Source organism: Limulus polyphemus, unplaced genomic scaffold (genome assembly GCF_000517525.1).
Source record: "Limulus polyphemus unplaced genomic scaffold, Limulus_polyphemus-2.1.2 Scaffold3648, whole genome shotgun sequence".
Lineage (NCBI taxonomy): Eukaryota > Metazoa > Arthropoda > Merostomata > Xiphosura > Limulidae > Limulus > Limulus polyphemus.
Genome location: NW_013669258.1, coordinates 83,085 through 103,382, shown reverse-complemented (window position 1 = coordinate 103,382; position 20,298 = coordinate 83,085). Strand labels below are relative to the sequence as shown.

The 20,298-nt window shown below is 35.3% G+C and overlaps 1 protein-coding gene across 1 annotated transcript in view; it reads right to left on the bottom strand.

Moving 5' to 3' along the window:
* Nucleotides 1-20,298, bottom strand: part of LOC106469768 (WD repeat-containing protein 26-like) — a gene marked incomplete at its 3' end in the record, with an annotated part of 53,041 nt that overhangs the window by 21,203 nt on the left and 11,540 nt on the right. The window contains exons 3-4 of the mRNA XM_013930278.2: nucleotides 17,198-17,260; nucleotides 2,961-3,097 (exon numbers count right to left, since the gene is read on the bottom strand). Coding sequence (XP_013785732.1) covers nucleotides 2,961-3,097; nucleotides 17,198-17,260 — 200 coding nt within the window. The remainder of the gene's footprint in view (nucleotides 1-2,960; nucleotides 3,098-17,197; nucleotides 17,261-20,298) is intronic.

Sequence of the window (20,298 nt, the reverse complement as noted above, 5' to 3'; positions counted from 1 at the left end):
GTGTATATATATACACAAAATTACTTAATAAATTAATATAAATATTTTGTGATTTATGGGATTGAATTTTATCAGCCTCACTAAAAACATTCCGCAGTTGAATTTTAAGGAATAGATACTCAGCCAGATAGATTAACCCTATCTGCACAGGCATCCTTTACTATGCATGTCACGAGGTATTTAGTGACTTACATTCAAAAATTTATTAAACTACATTTTGTTTATGTTATACCAATTACAATGGCATAGATTTGTTGCTAATAATCCATATGTTAATAGTATATAAGTTTAAGATCTTAATTTTATAAGGCAAGATAAAAAAAAAAAATCATAGTTTACAAACTATAACTTTTAATACATGAAGCGTATCTTTATGAAATTTTGCAGATTATGAGGAAACATTACAAGGCTTTAGTACACAAAATATCAATTTTTTTTATTAAGTTTAAGATTTTTTAAGTAATGATTTAATGCATTTTTTCTTTTCGAATGTTGACTATCCAACATGCAAAATAATTTTATTTTAATATTAAAAATACTTTTATGCATCAGAAAATAGTTAAATATCACATGCGAAATCTTTATAACCTCTTAATAACCTCCAGATAATTATCAAACTTTTTTTAGAAAAACTTCATGTTTTATCTGTCATTTTCACTACTGTATCTCTGTATGAGTTAGGTCAATTTGATTGACTTTGTAACCAACATAAAATTTAGATATAAATTACTCTTTGATAGATTGTTTAAGCAGAGTATTCATGATGAAACTTAGTTGAATGAATGGCAACTGCCTGTTGTAGAAACACAAGGATGACTGGGAAAAAACTAGAATCATCGACACAGAAAAATTTTGGAATACAAAAATTAAAGAATCATTTTACATTAACACAGTAAAACTTTCACCAAACAGAGATTCCAGATCAGAAGTGAATAACCTGTGGCTACCATTGGTTGATACCACAGGAAGTCTCTTCACCAATCAGAAACAGGGATAAACCAACCAATCATAACACGCTCTCCACAATCCACCAGAATACTATAAAAACAGACTACACACACACACTGACCTGAAGACAAAAAAAAAGAAGACTTTTGAAACGTTGTCCTCTACACTTGTGTTTCTACAAGAGGCAGTTGCCGTCCATTCAACTAAGTTTCATCAGATATAAATTACACTTTTTTCGTTTTAGAATGACTATAAATTATAGCAAGAAACCATAAATGTTTAGTCTAAATAGTTTAAATCTCATAACATTATACATCTATATGTAATTTTTTATTTATTTTGTTGATCTTTCAGCCATGTCTAACTAACATTACAGAAATTGCAATAATGCGGCACATGTGCAGTCATGTTACTATATCCAGTTGTATAAAACTGGCCTTTACAAAGTGACCTGTGTCATCAGTTTATTCTAATGAACCAGTATTTTGTAAAATACAGTCACATTTCAATTATAATATATTACATATGCATATATATATTATTTACAAACTAAGTTCTTAAATTTCAGTTATTTTTCTTAAAACATAGAAGCGTAAATAAAGAAATAAAGAAAACAATGATTTTTTTTCTACTTATAAACTTTGTACTCATTTGCCCACTTGCCATAATTTGCTAAGCACATGGAGAATGTAAAACAAAATAAGGTTTTATATATTCCTTTTGAAATAACCAAATATTATAAATTACTCTATCAATATTGCAGAATTCCACTGTAATTTATTAGGATTACTAAATAAACTGTATTTGAGTAAAAAAATATTGTTTTTTGAACAACATTTTCAATTACCACATCCTTCAACGATTCAAGACAGAAATAATCTAGGAAGTTCCCATCTTCTAGAGACTGAGAAAACCAACAGAGGGACATCCTGAGCTTTTGATTTGTTATTCCCGTCATAGACAGAAGTAGGTGTATGTAAGGCCACTCTGTTTGAATCACTATATGTAGCAATATTTTTCTATAATGACTTCAAATTGTAACATGAAACTATATTCATTTATCCTAAGTACCTTTAAATTTAAGTTTTTGTATTTTATTGCCCTTTGGACCATGTCTAACTACTATTCATGTCATCATAAGTTGTAAATCACTTGGGGCACGTGGAGCTCATGTTACGGTATTGAATTACATTACCCATGAGCTATTCCGAGCTGCTCGCATGCATGCCTCGTGAAACATTTTTATTATATTATTATTATTTATTTTACCTTATCTAACTTTAATTAACCTAAAAAAGATTCCTATTTTTACATTTTAGCTACTTTTATAATAATAAATAAAGAATACATATGAAAAATAAGATATAAAGTACTTACTTGGACCTTCTTTTTTTTGCTGTTCACTGTCGATGACACTTAACCCTACTTTTTTTTTAATACTAATGGTAGTAATGCACTAAATAATTTTCATTTAATTAAATAATGCACCAAAGAATACAGAATAATAACATGGAAAAAACAGAAAATGTCCCACAATGATCACAACTTTTCTGGATTTCTAACTATGCAGCAAGATCTGTTACCAATTCATTCAAGCTAGTTGATATGTTTTCCGTGGGAACAAAGCATGTACTAAAAGACAAATTGACAATTCTCTGTTCAGAAAACAATGTAATATAATATGTCATTTGATAGATGAAAACCTTGGCTTTCTATTGGTTATAAGTAACACAGAATTAAACGTAAGAGAGAACTATTAAATGAAAAATGAATATAACTGAAATATTAATAGCAGATACAATTTCTAAATCCACGTCTAGTAATTCTACTGCCATTATTGATCAAAAGTAATACAATTATACGGATCCAAACTAAAAATAACCAATTAATAAATGGAGTATATTCTATCTCACAAATTGTCCAAAAAGTACATAATGTCATAAATCAATACAGAGGAAATCTACAACTAAGGTAACTTGCAAATTCCATCTACAACATATAGTGCAGCATACCTGCTAAGCTCGTGGACACGGTTAGTGTTGTGTTTTAATGGAGTAATTTCACCTCGCAGACACTGCAATGCTTCTAGTACATGGCCATTTTCTAAATGCTCTAGATACTTTTGTTCAAGAAGAAGAAATTTCATTTCCTAGAAGAAACAATTCCTTTTTATTAAAAACAGAATTCTGTGTAATTTATTTATCTATAATATATATATGTATATATATATGTGGCCCAAACCTTCAGGAAGCATTAATAATCACTAAACTCATATTCCAGAAGTAAATGTTTAAATCCATAAAAATATGTGGTATGGTCACAACAAGGGTGTTTAGAACAGAAGGACCCCTCTTCATTATGTCATAGAGAATATTATAAAGGTTCTTACAACAATAAGGAACGCAATTAAACCCACATGACATACATCAGTCTACACCTGACCACACCGAGAGTTGAAGTTCTCCAAGTATAACTCCATAAAGGACTTTTACCTTTTATTCTTTTACAAAAAGTAAGATCATTCAGGGCCTAACTCCACTGAACCTCCAATGAAAGTTTCACCATCTGAAATGGTGCTCCTGCTTCATAACAGAAAGTAGAACTACAGATATAGTGAAGAACATGTTTATTTTGAAGGATGATGCAGACTAGATTTATTATAACAATAGCTCAATTGTACAATAATCATAAAACTAAAACTAAAAAATACACAAGTTAATTTAAAAAGTAAAAAAAAAGCTTAGCTGAAAGTAAGTTCAGTTGTCATTCAGTGAAAACACATAAATCCTAAAATATATACTTTCAGTTAAAACACAGATCATTAAAGAGAAATGTACCAGTTTAATTAAATGCAAATAGAGAATTAAAAATTATGTTTATTTACACAACATCAAACTTAGCATATAAGAAAACTAGCTTTATCACCATACATAAAATTGTGATATGCAGGCAAACCATGTGTTTGCTATCACCATGTTTTAATATAGAAATTTTTAAAACTGTTCATTTATTCAGGTGTATATGCAATCTTCCCATGGGAAAGGTTTCTGCAAAGTTGTGAAAGTAGACATCAGTATTTTTTCCACTGGCAGGTCAAGTGATGCCTAGAGACTAGGACCTTCCTTATGATTAATAAGCATTGACCAACAATCACGTGGGTGGCACAAGTTGCCCTGGGAAGTATAACATTCTGGTCTTGTTTATATAACACTATGTTTTCTCTGTCTGGGACATATTTTACAGAGATTTACAGATTTTAGCTCTTCAGAAAAGGCAACTGTCTGTCATACAAAATAAATAATCACACTGTCGTTAGTGTTAATAAACAAAAGACCATTTTGTACTTAATCATTCATGTCCAATCTCTTTCTTTCACAAATTCAGTCATGTTCAGAGAACTCAGAATTCATTTTTAATAAATGTACTGGTCAAATATCCAGTTATTTTGCAGACCTATCATTTTCACTCTTGGGGGAAATCAGTTTTACCTGACTATACCACAATATGACCAAAAGACATAAAACAAACTATTAACCAAATACTGTGGAAACATAATATGCCTACAGATGTGGCATATACAAAAAATCATAGCAAGTTCATTAAGACTACATAAAGATGGCATATATACAAACTCATAATATCAGCTAAAACTTTTGCTACATTCTCACGTACAAAAAATACATTAGATGTAAACTTTGAGGCAACAACGTGTTAGTGTGGTTGTTTCAAAAAGTTAAGGATACAGAAACATGTATTAATTATTCCACTAAAACAGAAACATTTAGATATTTCAAACAAACTTCATGTGTCTTTTCATGGTTTAACTTTCATGGGGGTTAGTAGTATTTTAAACATGATTTAACACTAAGGCCAAGATGAAGTTTATTCAAAACTCATTAAAATGCTACATTTGATGCATTCTCTTTGAACAATTACTATAGAAATATTTGTTGAACTAGAGAATTAAGGTTGTTTATTAAAAGTGTTTGTTGAACTACAGAATTAAGGTTATTTATTCAAAGTGTTTATTGAAGAATATAATTTAGGTTGTTTAATAAAAGTCTTTGTTAAACCAGAGACTTAAGGTTGCTTATTAAAAGTATTTGTTACACTAGAGACTTAAGGTTGCTTATTAAAAGTATTTGTTACACAAGAGACTCAAGGTTGTTTATTCAATGTGTTTCTTAAACTAGAGAATTAAGACTGTTTATTCAAAATGTTTGTTGAACTACAGAATTAAAGCTGTTTATTAAAAGTGTTTGTTGAACTACAGAACTAAGGTTGTGTATTCAAAGTGTTTATTGAAGAACAGAATTTAGGTTGTTTAATAAAAGTCTTTGTTAAACTAGAGAGTTAAGGTTGCTTATTAAAAGTATTTGTTACACTAGGGACTTAAGACTGTTTATTCAAAGTGTTCGTTGAACTACAGAATTAAGGTTGCTTATTAAAAGTATTTGTTACACTAGAGACTCAATGTTGTTCATTCAAAGTGTTTCTTAAACTAGAGAATTAAGGCTGTTTATTAAGTGTTTGTTACACAGGAGAATTATGACTGTTTATTAAAGTCTATGTTAAACTAGAAAATTAAGGTTGTTCCAACAGTTCAAGGAAAACTTTGTGCTTTGAAATAAACAAGATAAATAAAAAAATTAAGGATTTCAAAGCCTGCAAATAGGGATCATAAAACAGTAAGCAAACAAGGCTGAGAACACTGTAGACATTATTTACTCAAACTACAAACCTCTATTTTGACTCCACCAAATGTAATTCTAGGTACCAGCATGGAGCCAAAATAGGGGTTTGTAGTTTGAATAAATAATGGCTATAGTATCTCTAGCTTTGTTTGCATACTTGTTATGCTCCCTATTTGGAGGTTTTGAAATTCCCAATTTCTTATTTATCTTCTTTGCTGGCTTTATTTATGCTCAACTATGGGCAAAGGATAGCTAACTTAATGCATTTAGCTAGCTGATACAGTTTTAGATGATTTACAGTAGTTATGATATATACATGATGATTTACTGTAACTATTGACTACTTGATCACATTAGTTTGATATGTAAAATGTAAAGCTGCAGCTGGAGATTGTCATTGAGATTTGTTTCAGAATATAGTGAGCATTTATACTTTTTGTGTAACTAAATTCTCTATACATAATGCATAGCAATGGGCAAATATATGTCAAGATTATGACACAACCTCCACTAAACTGGTATACAATTTTACCAGTAGAAAAGCAGCCTTTTCACCCTGTACTTAAGCTTTTTAAAGGAACATCAGATACTTGTAAGAAAGCTAACTTAAAGGGGTAATGACAACATCATTTACACTGGAATTATGCTGTTTTTAGCTTATGTAAAATACAGAAGAAACAAATCTACTTTTCTATACCTCTACAACTTTTGCAGTACCTTATTTAGTAAAAACTGAGGTACCTCTCCTTTATCCGAGTTATAAACGTTAATATTTTCCTAAATTGAAAATGTATTTTCAATAATACTTACCTCCTTTCACACTTATAGCTATTACTTGACTGCCAGTGTTTTTTTTCTGTTGCCCATCTAAGCATTGGTCTGACTTTTTCTCAATTGCTTCAGTCTTTTATACCCCACTTTAATGCCCTTGGTAATATTTATCTTGTGACACTCTCCACCTACATTAATGTGTTCTCTATCCTGGTACTGTATATAAGCACCTCATTCAGATAATCACTTTTTTAAGACTGACTCAATCTCAGTCTCTAACATGAGCTCTTAGTGGGGAGGAAGGGTGGGAGAGTGTGAGTAGAGATAAGTATTATTGGAAAAACATTTTCATTTTAGAAAAATGTTAACTTCCAAATCATAGTTACCTCCATTCCCACTTAAAGCTAGAATCCCACATTGATAAAGTGAAGGGGCCAGTGAGGGCATTATCCATACAGAAAGCAACTACATAGATCATGGATGTATCAACAGAAAATTGGCACCCTAGTCAGCTTTAGTTTAGATTGTTTTTAATTTTGTGCAAAGCTACACAAGGGCTATCTGCTCTAGCCATCCCTAATTTAGCAGTGATAGACTAGAGGGAAGGCAGTTAGTCATCACCACCCACTGCCAACTCTTGGGCTACTCATTTACCAATGAATAGTGGGATTGACCATCACATTATAATACCTCCATGGCATGAGTTATCATCTCTATAGGCAGGGCTGATGAGAGTAGGGGGGAGGGGCAAGGGGGCAGCTGTGCCAGGGCCCAGAGTTTGCATACTGCTTAATGAGGTAAAATGGCTACTGCTTTTTCATGGATTTATGAAGAAATTGGTCCCCTAAATTTCTTTTATGAAAAATTGGCAAAAGTTAATAAATAAAGTGAAAGTGGCCCTGTTGATATTGCTGACCATGGGTTATAGGCTGGCTCTCGATGCCCCTGACTATAGGCCATGCCACTACCAGATAGCTGAGGTTCCACTACTCTGGATTGGAATCAAGGAATCACAGTCCCTATATCCCACATTGGTGGCTAGAGCAATTGGACCACAAACGTTATATATTTGTGTGTGTGTGTGTGTGTGTGTGTGTGTGTGTGTGTGTATATATACTATTAGTGGATCCCAACCTATAGCCACAGAGTGATGCATTCTGAGCCAGTGGAATCACAACATGAAGGTAAGCAACACTGAAGTGGACAAACTTTCTCCTCCACCTGAAGAAGACCAAAAGGCAACACCCCCAGGCTCAGAATGATGGGTTCATGTATGCCTAACTCAACCTGAGGAAACAGAATTCATCCGGTCTGGAATTATAAACACTTCTCCTCACTCCTTAACTGTGTGAGTAAGGGACATCCCACTTACCCTGGTAATTATAGGGAGGATGTGGAACAACTGTGCTCAACCAAGGATCCACAATGGGACCATTCTGCATTCTGAATTACGAGGGGACAGTGCACCCTCTTCCATGAACAATGTATTGAACCAGTATTGATCAAAAGAAGGGCCATGCACACCCCAACCGGATAGCCAAGCATCAAACCTGAACCGGCATTATGAGTGAGCTCTAGCATAGGCTGTTACCACTCCTACTAACACCTGGAGAAAAACATGTGACAAAATGTGGTAAATCTGATTAGACGTGACTCACAGAAGATTCTTCACCTTCAAAGAGAGCCCAGAATAAAAAGACATTGCCTAGCATCTCTAAAGGCATTAGTGCAGACAACAAAACCTTCAAGACCCTCATTGAACATGATCACAATCGAAATCTGATTGAACAGACAAGTGAGAAATAGTGATCAGATGAATCGGTAATAAGGATTTATCCCATTCCCTGTCTGACAGTGATTTGGACATAGAGAGAATGAGAATGGGGTCTGTGGACAAACAATGCAAATCACCCCGACCAATGATGTCTGTAGGTCAGCAGCCATGAAAAATAAACCTTCAGGTACAGGGGATACATGGCATATAAGAGTCAGGTCACAAACAAGTGTTGAGAAAGAACATGTAATGTAACCTTAAAATACCTGTTAGGTAACTAGAATGGTCATTTTGGACCTAGGACCCAAATATCTTGAGGAATCCAGAGAGGACTGGGGACTCAAAGAATATGCAGTCATGAGAATTAAATAGTAGGTGGTGAGGCCACCTTAAACAGAGCAATTGTGGAAGATGCAAAATCTCTGCCAAAAAGCCTGGTCAAAAAACGAGTTATGGTTGGCACTTCTGATCGAAATGGTTTAAACCTCCTCTCAATACACCATTGTGGATATGTCTGTCATTTCTGTTGAGAAATTTTCATCCCAGTACCAAGCAAAAACTGAGAGAGATACATTGCAACCCTAGAAATTAAATCCTGATACCATGTGAAAGACTGCAGAACGTCTATGCCTGCAGCTTGAGCTGGGTATAACATGTCAAATCATGGCTGCCTCCACAGAGATAGGCTAAGAAGAAGTGGAGGAGGTGGACATTCCAGAAAGTACTGCAGAAAGAGATACCAGGATGTAGCAGCCAATCTGGTGCTATCAACAGGACCAGACAATGGGTTAGAACAAATCATATTTAGTACCCTAGGTAACATATGAAGTGGAGGGAACACCTACAGTTGTAATCCCATCCTATCCTGATGGAATGCATCCATTGCCAAAGCCCAATGATGAGGTACTGGAGACCCAATTATCAGTAGTTGGGTGATCCAATGAGAGGCCAACCCACCAATCAGAGTTGAAAAATGAGAACCAATCTAACAGAACCCTGCAATGCAGCATCTATTCTGTTGGGAGAATCTGATTGGATTGAGACAATTGACCTGCTACTGCAGGCGTCACCCATGGAACATGGCAAGCTAGTAGGATAATAAGATAGGAACTGTCCTGAGAATGGAAGGCCAAAGTTTGAAAAAAGAAGCCCTGGACCAAGTGCCTCCTTGATGAGAAACACAAGACACCACCAAGAAATTGTCAGAGTGAAGCATGGCGATTTTCCCCTTAATAAGCCCAGACCATGGGGAATTGCCTGTTGAAGAGCAGGAAGGACTAAAACATGGTGTAGGAAAGCCTCTTTGTCTGTGCATAGACCCTGGAATACCTGACTGTTGGTATATGTACTCCATCCCTTAAGCAAGGCATTCATGAAGAGATGGAACTCTGGACGTGGAGGAGATAGAGGAACCCATATTGTAGTAGTGTCCTAACTTAACAACCCTTAGAGATCGAAGAACGATCCCGACTAAGGAAACCTGGGAATCCAGTGAATCAATATTTATGATCTCTTGGTCGCATAAAGACCATTAAAAGGATATCTTGTGCTCTCATCACAAAGGTATAAGGAATGCAAGTGATGCCCACATTTCCAGAAGAGAAAGAACCATCCATGCAATGGGAGAAGGAGAGGTAAGTAAGAGTCGAGCAACCTATTTAATAACATTGAGCTGGATGACAGACAGCTGAGCCCAACTGAGAGACAAGGTGAAAAATAAAAAATACCTAAACTGAGGACATATAAAATTGGAGCAAGAATAGAAGCCTCAGTCCTGAAAATGAAGCCTGCCTTGGTTCTTTCTGAGAGTAGAATCAGGATGTGATGGTCTGATGAGATGGTGCCAGTAGTAACCAGTCATCCATGTAATTGTGTGTGCACTGTATGATGGAATGGAGGTGATGAGAAAAAACCTATAGGATACAGCAGGACCTTTGTGAAGCCGATACAAGTTTGAAGGTAAAAACCCAGAAATGCAGTACCTGACCCTTGTGCACAACAAACACCAATAGTGGTGGGACTCCACCAGTATGGTAATGTGCAGATAGGAGCCAACTACAACAAAGTTGGACATCTACAATCCCAGTAAAAAATATCAACTCAGATGGAAGAATGAGTAACTTACGAACCTTAGAGAATCTAGGCATTGATATAGACAAGAAAGATCAATGACTTAATACCAATCTCCTGTCTGCATAGGCCCAATAACCAACAGGAATAAAACTTTTCAAGAACTAGCATGACCCTCTCACTACCCCCAGACCAACCAAACTCTGACAGTCCTAGAACTAAGTTCCAAATCTCAATGATCTGTGGGAGACAGTAACCCTACAGGTTTGGTGGATAATACTAATGAAGATGTGAATTGAATGATTAATCCTGACTCAAGAACCTGCAGTGCTCCTGGATCTGTGATTGAGGTTACCACATGTCCAGAAATTCTTAAAGCCAAGCCCCCATAGTCCCTGAAGGTATACAATAAGCGGCAACACTGCTGGCAGTGATCCGGCTGACCAGCAGAACCGAGAGGCTGATGTCGGGGGTCGGGACCTACGAATATGGGTGGAACTATGACCCCTGTAGGAGCCAATGAAATTCGGGACTCCAAAAATAACAGGGACGAATGTAGAAGCTGAAAATTGAACTTATGTGCATGATAAGAATGAATCCAGCTCGTCATAAATGAAGTTGGTGATCCTGAGTCTTCCAACAAAGTGAAGTGAAAGGAAAAACAAAACGTTGGATTTTAGAGTTGTAAGTCTCTAGACTTTTCCATAGTTGTAACATATCCATAGTTGTAAGTCTCTAGACTTACCCTATACCATTGGGTGACATTGATCTGTTCAGGTTAACCACAAATTCCACCTTAGAATTCTGAAATTCGAGGAGCAGATGTATTATTTGAGAGTCAGAAAATGCTTCCACCTGGCAGTGGTTGGCTAAATCACGAAGTTTCGACAAAGTGTCGGGTAAGGCATAACTGCCCCTTAACATAACTGAGAAGTAAACCATCCAGCATGAACCACAATATCAATAGATGGAGAGAAAATTAAAAATTTGCTCCCAGACCTTTCAGCCACCAATTAAAGTGCAGGTTCAAAAGCAACTGGGAAAAGGCCTAAAACATCACACTCTTGATGAACCAACACAAGAAAACAAATCAAATGTTTTTGATAGGTCATTTAAAGACTGTGTTAATTATCATTGATTAGAACAACATTTTCTCAGGTAGATTTGCTGCATTAGAGCAAAGCAACATTGGGTTATCTGCCACCATAGGGAATCAAATCCCAGCACTGTGAGTCCCCAAACTCATCACTCTTCCATAGGAGGACTGAAAAGCCAACAGACTAAAAGAAGGCACAGGAAAAAGCAAATCTAAATTCTCTCCAGAATCCTGAGGATCGCCCTCAATTGCAGCCTCAGAGACTCTGAAGGACCACCAGAGAATAAGATCACTGACAGTCTCATCTGAGAATGACCCCCCCCCCAATTGTTGTGCGATGGTAAATAGAATAGAAAAGACCTAATTTATCTCCATGCCAAAAATAACATTATTCCTGGAATTGATACCATAAATTGGCTTGTCAATCGGAATTTAAAAAAAAATATTTTTTTAAAAATTCTTATTATGAAAATCAACTGGAAAACACAGGTAACTTACAAAGTATCTTCAAACAATTGTAATACTGGGAAACCCATTATTAATTAATTGATGGTTATTGGCCACAGAAGTGACTTAGGGAATGAAATTTTAAGGTCACAGGTCAAAGTAAGAAGGGGGTATGACTCAAGAAACGGCTTTTCATATCAGCATTATGGTGGCTGTTGTAGTATCAACTTTATCTGAGTTTATACTTTATTGCAATGGTGGCAGCCATTTTTTTTTTCAATGCATTCCTCCTTAGAGAGTGCTAGTGTACACTCTGAGATATACAAGATGTTCGTGTACCGTCTCCCCACACCATGCATATGTTGTGTTATAGAAAATTTAATGTGTATGTGTGTGTGTTTTCTTATAGAAAAGCCACATTCGGTTATCTGCTGTGTCCACCAAGGGGAATCAAATCTCTCAGTTTAGCACTGTAAATCTGAATACTTACTGAATAAATCTGAATAAACTAATATACAGCCTTAATTCTGTAGTTTAACAAACACTTTTAATAAAAACCTTAATTTCTGATAGTGTACATTACCTCTACTCACATCAATAGCTATTCTTGTTCAGTGCTGCCCTCTATATACAAAACTATTTTTGCATGCCACAAGCCTTGAGCCCCCATGTACCCCAAGATCAATGTGGTTCAACTGCGACAACCCTCCACCAAAATGAGTATGACATATCCTCCTGACGAATGCAACTCCCTCTATTTGATTCTACCAAACAATCACTTCGAGTTTTGGCAGAAAATGGAAGCACTGGTTTTCAGTGAGGAGGAAAGGTGGGAAGTGTGAAAGGAGGTAAGTACCTATTGGAAATACATTTTCAGTATAGAAAAATTATAACTTCTGATATGGTACATTACCTCTTCTCACATAAATAGCTAGAATTCTACATTGAATAAGTGGAGGGTCTGGTACGAGAGAAAGAAAGAAGCATCTGAAGAACACCCTTAAAGAGTAGATCCTTGCAGTAGAGGATGATATGTGGGAGACCACACCACTTCTGTACCAGGTATGTTCTTTGCCCAGTGTGGAAAGAGGTGTTGCAGATATCGGTAGAAATTGGGAGGAACATATCTAAAAAGGAGAGAACAATGGTTGGATAAGGATTCGAACCATAGGATGTTGGAGTACATCAATGTGGGCGAAAGTAAAAGTATGTGCTTCTAAGTGGCTAGGGTGTGACTGACTATACGCGGCAAGTCAACTGCATCCAAAACCCAGCCACTGGGAACTGACATCCATATGTGGGTAGGAAAGAAGATCAAAGTGTCTTCATCTCAAGTTCAGCAGATGGGAGGGAATCTCTTACCCACCAGATCTCTGAATGGGACACATGATAGCAATGTCATAAATTGTTTGCGCGATCCCAGAACCTGACATCCAGATGATCAGTATAGTAAAGATGTCTCTATAATGTAAATTATCTCACTCAACACCAATCTGACAAGAACCACCCCCAACACAATAACATTCTTGGTATAAAGAACATCATCAAGGGATAGCATAAGAGGAAGAACTGTATTAATCTGCAAGTTCTACCACTGTGACCCACAACACAGGTGGAGGGAACAAGAGTATAAGTGAGGAAACAGAGACACCTATAATACATGTAAGAGGACTTATGTTGATTAGTTTAGCTCTGAATCCAAAACCCAGCTACTGGGAAAACATCCATGTGGGGGGTAGGATGAGAGATCCCAATCAAAGGAGTGAACTGCAATTTTGACTGCTCACTCCAAAGCTGCAACATCCTCATGGATAAACCCGTACAAACATGGAGCATCAGGTTGGAGGACATCTCGTCATCTACACCAACAGAATACCACTGCCCAACTCTCAACTGAATGTTTTATCATTATTTGCATCAGATATAACTATCATATTCAGGAGGGTACCTTCATGGCCCACCACCTCAGCAGATTGGAACTAAAAAGTGGTAAGGACTCCCATACTTCATTGGAAGAAAAAGGGAGGAGGGCCCAGAGGAACATCAACACTGGAAATAGTACAATGGGAGACCACAAAAACCCTATTCTTATATATCTTATCCGCTCTCGATATATCCAATCTAAGGAATGGCAGGGATGGGCAGATATCCCCTTCTGCTTTACCCATGAATTCCATGGGTTAGTAAGTTCCAGAACAGGCTTATGAATGAAGCAAATATATTGTGGGGAAAACCTACGAGCGATCTTGTGGAACACCCCATCTCACCAGTGTGTGTGTTTAGTGGCCATGGAAATTATAATTATTAAGTCATCATGGCTTTACAGCACAGATTTAGCTAGTTTAAGTATAACTGGACAGGCACTACTCACCACAGAGCAGGATCCATAAAGAAAAAAGGAACATGCCCCTGAAAAATTAGAGGTATATATATATATATACAAAAAAGCTATCTTAGCCAGTGACAATCTCACCAAAGAGTGAAGGATGGCAACAGATGGAAGATGGTACCCCAATGAGGAAGAAACAGCTATCCAAAGCAGATAACTGGAGATTTACATATGAGGTGTAGTCCCAGTGCTCGACAGAAGAAGTACCTCCAACATATGATGAGGGTGAGATGCATGTAAAAGGGAATGTGCCTAATCAGAGTGAAGAAACCAGGAATTGATTATGAGGAAAAAGGAGACAAGAAAGAAAAGGCCAATCGATTCAAAAGCCGAATCCAAAGGCAAGGGAGAAAGGAAAAAGTCACAAACAGAGGAGTGGTGCCAGAGGATAAAACAGCAGGAAAGGGAACCAATGGAAAGATGCCTTGAAGGTAAAGAAGCAACCCAGAGCAGGTATGAGACATAGAAGGCCAACCGAATTCAACTGGGATTAAAGATGAGAGATAGAAGGAAACAAAAATGAAGAGAAGGAAGAACATGCCCCATGAGCCACTAAAGTGGAGGGTAGGAAAAATCGATCCAGAACAAAAAGGACAGATTGAGCTGAAGCACCTGAAAAAGACATATCCGTGTCGATAGGGATGGAGCAATCGGAAAGATCTGACACAGAGTGGCAAGGATGAACAAAATCACCTGGGAAAGATAATGAATGGGATGAAAAAATAAATGTATAAATATGTCCAAATCCCGCTTGAATGCATTAACAAACAAGGCAAGTGGATGAGGAACTGGAGACAAAGACATACAGATCAGAAACAATATAGAAAAAAAAAGGGAAAGAACCAAGAAGTGAATTAGGTGGAAGAGATCAATCACAGAACTCTAATCTGCATAGATAATATATGACTAATGGAGGAATGCTTATATGTACGACAGCTAAATGATGGGAAGGTGCCGTACATGAAACATGAATACAAAATGCAATGGCCAAAGAGACAAATGAACAACCAAAAAGGAGAAAAACGAATGTAGCAATACAGATACCCCACATGATGCTAAAGTCACTGGAGTAACGCTCTCCTCCCCCACCCCCAAAAAAAATAGACCGATGGAGGAAAAGAGCCAGAAGATCCCCAAAACAAAGAAGCCATGTTTGTAGTGAAAGAGACAAAAAGGGAAATTGCCCCACCATGGAGGTAAGGAGGAAGATATCTCACAAAAATTCCCAAGAAATAGATAGAATACCTCAAAAAGGAGGTAAACAGTAGCCAATATCAGTAGGAAAGGCAATAGGGGAAGACAAAGGCTGGAAAACTTGGTTAGGGAGAAAGAGATAGGATTAACAGAGTCTGTCCCCCATACATGCAACAGATATTTGAAGTGCAGAGAAGCTAAGTAAACTAAAATAAAATGAAACAAAGCTTGTGGAGGGCAAGGCATTCCAGCACCATCTCTCAAAAGAGAGATAAAAAGATCCAGCATGAACTAAAACTAATGTCTGGAAAAGGAGGGAAAAAAATATATAAAAAGGACTGAGTTGGACTAGCATACTCAGCAGTAGAGGCCTGGGAAGGTCAATTCATAATCAGATGTCAAAATAGATGTTGTCCCAAATGAGTTTGGCAGTTTAAGGAGGAAGGCGAGCAATAGTGGCAGACTCCAGACCCAGGGTTCTCAAAAGAAAAATTAATTGTAAAAAGTATAAAATCTAATTAATTATGAAAATGAAAAAGTCATTATATTGTAAAATTAAGTAAGTGTATATTGAAAATAAAAAATTTTGTAGATTGTATTTGTTGAAGAAACAATATATTTAACCTAATTTACAACTTACCAGTAAGATGAATTACAGGTATGCTTAAAATTACAAACACATGTTAAGCCTAAACTAACGTTGTAGAACAAAAGGATATTACTAAATGTTAATTAAATAATCCTAACCTTACAAGAAGTAGGTACAAATCTAACTAAATGTATGTTATTAAAACTAAATTACTACAAATAATAATATTAATATAAAAATATTCAAAAATCTATAACAGTATAACAGCTTATCCGTCCAAAGTTGGCAGATCCAAATGTGTAGGCCACCAACCTCGAGGCCTGACAAAGGTCGACTCACATTACAATCAATCACTCAATGTATTAAAGCTGACAATTCCTCCATCAACTACCACCTCAAGCCTAGGTAACTGTGTTGGAAGTAAATGAAAATATTTTCGAAGTGGAAACCGAAGCTTCGGTGAAAACCAAAAAAAGTGAAGTAGCAATAAATGTATGTTATCACTTAAAACAGGTAAAGTGAAGTGGAAAAAAAACTAGAAAATGTCTCCACTTCATATGATATTTCAAAAACAAAACAAAACATGGGAAGAGAGCACAAACAAAAAACGTATTAATGATAGCACTGCCAAACGAGAAGTGATAGTTCTGTGGAATCAAATAGAAGGAGTCACATGCATCAGGAAGGTGTGTTGCACTCCTATTAGAGGAGGGTTGTTACATGATCATTTGTTAAACCACGTTGATCTTGGGGTACATGGGAGCTCAAGGTTTATGGCAAGCGAAAAAAAATTTTGCATATAGAGGGCAGCACTGAACAAGAATAGCTATTTATGTGAGTAGAGGTAATGTACACTATCAGAAATTAAGGTTTTTTATTAAAAGTGTTTGTTAAACTACAGAATTAAGGTTGTATATTAGTTTATGACAGAAAGAAGTGTATTTCATCTTAGTAAACTGCAGACATTATTGTATGTGATACACAAGCATTTATAGTTATTTCTTCAGAATATTGAAAAACACAAAAAAAAATTAAATGTAGAAAGTACCTGATGCTCTTGTAAGACTCATAGTATTTATCAAACAGCCACCAGCTAAACAAATTGGGCAATTTAAAGTCAAACAACCAAATCCTGAATGGATCAAGCCTGGAAGACAACTATTTTTCAAAACACTTTAGCACACATGTAAAAATGAATGAATTAAAAAAAGAAAGAAAAACTTACTGAAATAGCATGAGGTACATCTTCTTCTAGCAAAGACTTTAATTCCTCAAGGTCAGATTCAGCCTGAAATAAAAAAAAGGAATACATTTTCAAAAGCAACATAATTTCTTTCAATAAAATAACTAAATCACAAGGTGGATTTATCACCAAAGAACGTTTTTCGTAATTTTGTCTGTATTTGAAAAAATTATCCCCTTCTTTTTAACTACATGCATAAAAATAGTCAAAGGAAATTAAAATTAGATGAACACTGCAGCATTCATGTTTGTAACATAAAAATATAGTAATATATGTTGTCACAGAATCACCATTGAAAACAAAAGTACAACTGTATGCAAACTTATTTATACATTGTCCCAACTCTATATTTCTGAAGTTAAAGAGAGGTGTTATTGTTTGACTTATACAGTTCTATTTCAATGACACAAGTTATTTACATAATGTTTATAATTGTTAAATTAATTTAATATCTGTCATCTTTACTTTGTTGGTCTGAAGTCAGTAATAAGAATGACTGGAAGCTTGCTATTATATTAGGTCATCAAGAAATTAATGTCGCTTTTTTTAGGTGAAAAAACTAGAACAACTTATATATCAAAACAAAACATTTATTAAATGAAATAATCTCCATTCTTATCAATGATGCTTTTCCATCTTACAACCAGGTTGTTAATGCCCTGATTAAAGAAATCACTTGGCTTTGAAGCAAAAAACATGTCGACGTCCTCTTTAACACCTTCCATATTTGCATTCATTTTCCCATTAAGATGGTATTGCAGTGAATGAAGAAGATGGTAATCTGATGGTGCCATATATGGAGAATATGGTGGGTGGAGGAGAACTTCCCAACCCAACTCCATAATCTTGTGCTGCATCAAACATGCCACATGTGGACATGAATTGTTGTGGAGAAGAACACCTTTCTGATTGATGATTGAAGGGCATTTCTGATAAAAGGCTTGATTTAAACATTCCAGTTGCTGACTATAGATCTTGACTGATTGACAGTTCGCTGTGGATTGAGGAGTTTGAAATTAATTACTCGTTTGATGTCCCACCAAATGCAAAGCATCACTTTCTGCAGATGGAGTCCAGTTTTTGGGGTCGGAAGTGGTTTTTGTCTAGGACTAAGCCATTTTTCTGGCATTTAATATTCACATAAAGAATATATTTTTCATCACCAGCAACAATTCTGTCCAAAAATGGTTTACACACATTATGTGCCAGAAGAGACAAAGCAACATTCACACGTAGGAAACAATGATCATTGGAGGGTTCACGAGGCACCAAAACACCTTCTTATGGAGTTTTTTCCATACTCCTTAGATGTTTTAATATTGTTTCATGAGAAACTCAACAAGCGTCTTCAGAGCATCAATATCAATTCCAACACGTCGGCCCCTGCTATTACAGTCTTTAAGGCTAAAATAACCTGAACAAAATTTGCTGAACCATCGTTGATACTTACAAACATTCAAAACATTTCCATAAACTTCTTTGATATTCTTTGTGGCTACAGAAGCATTGTTTCCTTTCTTGCATTGAAACAGCATTACATGCCGAATGTGTGTCTCGTCGTGTGCCATCACTATACGGGATTAGAGTATACTAAACTTTACACATTACATAGGCTACACTAATGTGATGTTTAGGCAATTCGTTTAAGTATTTTACGTGATGTACATTTTTTGAGAGGTGGTTAATGAAAGTGTTCCAAAACACAACATTAATTTCTTGACCACCTAATATATATACAGTTTAGATGTGATCTAATGTATTTTATTTGTCTTGTTAAGTATAATAAATATCATTCAAGATGCATTAAGAATTTGTTTGTTTAGTTTTTGAGGGTCATAAACACAGTTAAAACATATTTTTGCATAAACTCTAAAGTTCCTTGGAATTTATTGAAACTTCATCCAGAATTGTACTCAAATCAATCAATACTCAGACTACTGGAATACATGCACTTCTTAACTAATCAGTCAGAAGTACCAATCTTTGCTGACATCAAAACTCTACAATTTAACATCCACGTTACATGCTACATGTAACATGGCACCTGACAGTTACATGATGTTGGTAGATATGTGTGTATTTGTAAAATGGTGAAAATTAGCCCATTATAACTGATGACCAAAAGCTCATAAAAACTACAATATTTCAAGTTTCAAAACCATACAATTCGGTTTTATTAAACTGAAAGTAGAGATAAGATGAAACAGCATGTATACAAAGATGAATGTTATGATAAAGATAAGATTAAAAGTACACATCCATAGATTAATGTACTGATAAAGATAAGATTAAAAGTACTGATAAGAAGAAACAGTACATATCCATAGATTAATGTACTGATAAAGATAAGATTAAAAGTACATATCCATAGATTACTGTACTGATAAGAAGAAACAGTATGTATACAAAGATGAATGTTATGATAAAGATAAGATTAAAAGTACTGATAAGAAGAAACAGTACATATCCATAGATTAATGTACTGATAAGAAACAGTACATATCCATAGATTAATGTAATGATAAGACACAGTACATATCCATAGATTAATGTAATGATAAGAAACAGTACATAGCCATAGATTAATGTAACGATTAGAAACAGTACATATCCATAGATAAATGTACTGATAAGAAGAAACAGTACATATCCATAGATTAATGTAATGATAAGAAACAGTACATAGCCACAGATTAATGTAATGATTAGAAACAGTACATATCCATAGATAAATGTACTGATAACAAGAAACAGTATATATCCATAGATTAATGTAATGATAAGAAACAGTACATATCCATAGATAAATGTACTGATAAGAAGAAACAGTACATATCCATAGATTAATGTAATGATAAGAAGAAACAGTACATATCCATAGATTAATGTACTGATAAGAAGAAACAGTACATATCCATAGATTAATGTAATGATAAGAAACAGTACATATCCATAGATTAATGTAATGATAAGAAACAGTACATATCCATAGATTAATGTAATGATAAGAAACAGTACATATCCATAGATTAATGTAATGATAAGAAACAGTACATATTCATAGATTAATGTAATGATAAGAA